This window comes from Rhagoletis pomonella, unplaced genomic scaffold (genome assembly GCF_013731165.1).
Source record: "Rhagoletis pomonella isolate Grant_MI unplaced genomic scaffold, Rhpom_1.0 Rhpom_scaffold_00003, whole genome shotgun sequence".
Taxonomy (NCBI): Eukaryota; Metazoa; Arthropoda; class Insecta; order Diptera; family Tephritidae; genus Rhagoletis; species Rhagoletis pomonella.
The window spans coordinates 36,515,853-36,521,518 of NW_023458557.1; the positions used below are offsets into that span (position 1 = coordinate 36,515,853).

The 5,666-nt window shown below is 33.6% G+C and overlaps 1 protein-coding gene across 1 annotated transcript; it reads left to right on the forward strand.

Moving 5' to 3' along the window:
• Nucleotides 1-2,699: 2,699 nt before the first annotated feature.
• LOC118736207 lies at nt 2,700-3,514 on the forward strand. Its single transcript, XM_036466295.1, has 4 exons — nt 2,700-2,775; nt 2,872-2,936; nt 2,995-3,402; nt 3,473-3,514. The coding sequence occupies exons 1-4, from the start codon at nt 2,739-2,741 to the stop codon at nt 3,512-3,514; spliced, it is 552 nt and encodes a 183-aa protein (XP_036322188.1). The 5' UTR covers nt 2,700-2,738.
• The last annotated feature ends 2,152 nt before the right edge of the window (nt 3,515-5,666 follow it).

The window sequence follows — 5,666 nt, forward strand, 5'->3', positions numbered from 1 at the left end:
TTTTTTAATATGCTCTTTATTGTCTGCAAGTTCCACCGCATCTTTCAAACATTTCCACATGGATTTCATATTCCCTTTATTAATAATCACTTGATCTTCCATGTATTTCTTCTTTTTAAGTATTATAGTTTTTTTATATAATTTTTTAACGGCATTATAATCATCCCAATGACCTGAGCTAATCGCATTTTTATATAATTCAAATTTTCTATTATGTAGTACTGTTAGTTCACGATCGTACCACTTATTTCGCAATTGTATATTGATCCTCTTCTCGTATGTCAATGTTTGCATGGCTTCAGACAAGATATCATTCAAAGCCTGAACCCTATTTTCTATTACTATATTAGATATAGAACTTATATCACATATCCGCAGCAGATTTATCAGGTTCTCCGCGCTGTAGTTCTCCCAACAGACGGCATTAGCATATTTTCTCATTCTGCAATATTTTGTAGTGGGTATTTGAAAGCAGATTGTCTCATGATCAGATATTTTATATTCGCTAGCACATTCAATTTTGATTTGGTCATTATTGGCAAATAGTAGGTCGATTTTTGTAGCTGAGTGCTCCGTTACTCTCGTGTTAAAATCAATTCTTTGTATCATGGCCATTTGTGCAAACACACCTGTAAGTTGGTTAGAGTACGTGGATGGTATATTCATGTTTATATTAAAGTCGCCAATAATTAGATTATTATCCGAATCTTTAAGGTGCTCCGTGACGATCTCATTTAAATATTTAACAAAATCTGCATCGCTGCTACTAGGTGAGTGATAGATTACTCCAAATTGCCACTTAAGTGCGCATTTTTTAATTTTTATAATAATACACCACATATTCATGTCGAAAGACTTATTGCACACAATGTTAAATTCTACTTGTTCATGTATATAAAATAACACACCACCCGTGTGCCTACTGTGTGAATCACAACGGATTAATTTATATGTAGAGATATTTAACTCGGAGTCCATTATATTATCTGTTGTACAAGTTTCGGAGCACACTACTAAGGCTGGTTTTTTAACTTCGATAAGACGTTCGAGTTCCACTTTATTTGATACAATACTATTAATATTAAGATATATGCACTGCAGGATACAGCCTTTCTTATTGCGTGTAGTATACGCTTTAGTTTTCCGTGACATAGTCACACTATATTTGGTTTGTTGCTAGTATCCCATATGTTTTTTCCTTACATTCAGCTTCTGCTGATATACAGGGCACAATCTGTCCATAGTATCGTGGTTTATATCTAGTCCCATATTCAGATCTTTGTTTGCTCTAATGCAGTTGATACATTTATTAATCGCTGTCACATTGCATTCTTTGGAAATATGTGCACCATGACATTTAGTGCACACTTCCGTTGCTCCACAGTCTTTAGCTTTATGATTGAAGCCTTTACACTTAAAACAACGCAAAACCTGCACTGCATCGTATACTTTGCATCGTTCCCATCCTACATTATGCCTTTCCTCAGCTAATATCTTCGCAAACACTTTGACATCCAATTCTAGAACTGCATTATAGTAAGTATTTCCATTTTTATTTACTTGGTATAACTGTGTAATTTTTATGTCGGTTTGGCTCAAGCAATTATTTTGGCTTTTAATTCTTTGAGCAAGCTCCTCAATCTCATATTTGTAACTTATTCCGGTTATCAGAACAGATGGGTTAATTTTTTTAGGGATCCTCACCTCATAATTATTTCCAATATTATTTTCAATTGCATTTCTTATTTTTTCTCTCTCTGCATTATTTGCACTTTCTACGATTACCACTCCATCTTGTCCACCCACTATGTTCATAATTTGTAACTCTTTGGGATCAACTTTTGAGTTAAGATCCTTTTTAGTTTTTTCAACTTCCTGTTTGGTACTTGGCTTAATTATTAGAGGAACAACATTTCTTAGCTCTGGCAACTCTTCTTTTTTTGATTTGGCACTTTTTGCTGCGTTGGCATATGAAACTCTGGCATCCACATTTGTATTTTTCTTTATTTCTGCACACATTTTCTCATTTACTTTAGTTATTGCTTCAACCATTTTCTTGTTATCTTCTTTGTTGTTTTCAATCTCCTTACGTACCTGCTCGCTATTTTGTTTTATAAAATCAGCTATATCTTGGAGTTTATTTACTTCTTTAACACTTTTCTCACATGTTTCTTGAGCTTTTTTCATTGCCTTGATTCTTTCAGCAAATGCTGTTTCTACCGCCTTCAGTACTAGCTTAATTTCGTCTTCATTTTTCTTCAGAGAATTATCGAACTCGTTTCTATATTCAGCTAGCTTTTGGCCATTTTGCTTCACAACCATTTGCATGTCTTTAAGTATGTCATCAATGTTATTTATGTACTGCAAACAATCATCGCACATAAACCTAAGCTTTGGAACCTCACTCAATTTATCTATGCTGTATTGGTCCACGCCAGCGCATTTGTTTGTTAGATGGAAATATTTCCCACACACACCTTGACAACGGATTTTCGCCACTTCTGTCCGAATGGTGCCTCTGCACCTGTCACATCTTGCTTCCATCCTTCCTCACCAATTATATCGATTACTTCCTTGTACCCGTGCTTATCTTCAATTAATACACTCGTTTTTAAGCAAGATACTTTCGGAAAAACAATTTATTTAATAAATTAACAAAATTTTCGCAAGAGCATACAAAATTTACGTCTTTTCCTTTCAGGGTTGCCATCACATGTTTGAATAACGAACACTAAGAAATGGAAAAGTTTATAACAATCACGAGGAAAAGAAAAGGTAATTATGTTTAGCAAGTTTACCTGTTATATTTAGTAGTGTATATACTCAATGAAAGTATTATGAATATATTGTGAATGTGATTTCCTATTTTAGAAGAAACTTCTGCAAATACCGAAGGAGGGATTGAACGAGACGCTGCCGCTGAGGAATACGTAGAGGTAGATTTTTCATAAAAAGAAAAAATACGCTTTGTTGACTGTAGTTTTGTTTATAAAGCGATCTAAAACAAAGAGGAGATCTTTTAACGCACATTGGGGAGATGATGAAGAATTTAAGAAGTGGTTAATAACAGGAGCGCACGGCTTACCGCGTTGTAAAGTATGTGGCGTCGATCTTAAAGCATCTGGAGGAAAAAAGGATTTAACTGCGCATGCAAAGACCACCAAACATATTGAAAATTCAAATGCAGTTAATATACACAAGGGAAGCAAAGAAATTATAGAAGGCATTCCGCGAGCAACGTTTTTTGCTGAAATAAAAGTTGCGGCTTTTTGTGCAGAGCATAATATAGCCTTCACCAGCATGGATCATCTTTCACCTCTTATAAATAACACATTTTTAGAGTCGAAAGCGGCACAAAACTTCGCTTGTCGGCGTACAAAAACAACAGCTTTAATAAAAAATGTACTGGGGAAATCACAGCTGGACCACCTTCTGCAAAATATGCGTTGTAAACATTTTTCTTTGTGCGCAGATGAGTCTACGGACATATCGACCTCAAAATTATTGTGCTTAGTTGTGAAAATTGAAGAAAATGGTAATGTACAAGATTTTTTTCTGACATGTTTGAAAATCACTAAAGCCAACGCGGAAAGTATATATGACTCAATAGTTAAATTTTTTAATGAAAATAATGTTGACTATAAGAAATGGTTATTAGGCTTTGCTGCTGACGGGGCTAGTGTGATGACTGGTGGAAAACACTCAGTCGCCACATTATTAAAAAAAGATTGCCCACATCTGTTTGTTATGAAATGCACCTGCCATTCTTTAGCCTTATGTTCAAGTAAAGCATGTGCACAGCTACCTTTAGAGGTAGAAAGTACGGTTAGGGATATTTACAATTTCATAGCTAACAGTCCAAAACGAATACATATATTTTCATCTTTGCAAGAGCTTTTTGACTTAAAACCTCTAAAATTGCTGCATCCGAATCAAACCCGTAGGCTCTCTTTAGAAGCAGCAGTCGTAAGAGTACTCGATCAGTTAGATATAATTCAACTTTTTTGCCTTCACGAGGAAGTTGAAAAATTTCAGGCAACTTTAAGAATTCTTGAGAATTTACGCAAACCATTATTTAAAGTATACTTGACGTTTCTTAAGTACATTTTGAAGGAAATCAATAAACTTAACAAATTATTCCAAAGTGAGTCACCGAAAATTCATTGTCTTAACGAAGAACTAAATAATCTCTATGAAATTCTTAGATTCTTTTATATATATTGAAAATATTGACTTACTATCTCTGCGGCGTTTATATAATAACTCGGGATATATAAAGCCAGTAAATGAATTATATTTTGGAGCTGACACAGAATTGTTATTTAACGATTTGAGCTCAGCACAAAAATTAGAATTCTCACATAATGCGTTAAATTTTTATGTGGTTTTGTGTAATGAGATGCTTTGCCGATTCGATTTCACTGATAAAACCTTGAAAGGAGTGGAAATGTTGTCTCCTAAAAATGTTATAAGTAAAAAGCATTCGTCAATTATAAGTATATTTCAACACTTTCCAACTCTCAAAGTGAATAACATTCAAGATTTAGATTCTGAATGGAGAGAACTACGAACTTTTGATTTCAAAAATCGTGACTTATCTGAAGCGACAGATATAGAGACATTCTGGAAAGTAATTTTAAATTTAAAAAGAATGGATGACTCGCCTTCCTTTCCATTATTACAAAAATTAATTTGGTCTGTTTTAACAGTACCTGTATCAACGGCTAACGTCGAGAGAATATTTTCCCAAGTCAATTTAAACAAAACATCGATTAGAAACAAACTAGATGTGGAAACATTAAACGGAATTTTATATACAAAAGATTATTTAAAAAGAAACCAGATCAATTGCCACAATATGCCATTTGATATTAATTTGCTTTCATATATTAAAAACGACATATACTCTAATTGATAGATTAAGTCATTTTCTACGTGAATATGTATGCATAAGTCGGTCGTTTTCTTTTTTTTTAATATATTGTTTATTTTTACAGTATGGAAACTAATTTAAACACGTAACAATCTAGCTAGTTTAGCTCTTTTATTTTTATATATGCATACATTAGTACATATGAAATCCATACATACGTTTATACATTTGTGTCTGATAAGTATACGATTTAAATTATAAAAACTTGAAAATATACCAATATCATTTCATTTTCATGGGTTCATGGGAAGTGAAGATTTTTGGCTGTGAAGAAGATTTTGTTTTCATTAAAATCTTCAAATGAAGATTTTTTTTTGACAAAAATGAATATTTTTCGACCACTTCCTCTGGCAACACTGAAGACAGATCGTGTCAGCTGACTCGGGTTTACGTACCGGTAGGTTTACGTTCTTGACTAATTTCAGCTTAACTTGGTAAAAATATATCCATACTTTAGATTTTGGCGGTGCCATTGCTTTAAGCAATTATTTTTCATAAAAATGAAGCAATTCAGGTAGGTTCTGCAATTCACTTTCGAGAGTATTTCAATCAAACTCGCTTTGAATTCAAATTGGCAGGGGTTGAAATTCGCTCGGAAGTTAATTGCAGAACCTGCTCGATTATTTTCCATAGAAAAAATATGGCCGACAAGATATGGCTGTTGCTCAAATCGATTCGATAAAAGTACTTTTCTTTCGATGCCAAATAGGTATCGAAACAACGATTCGAGTAA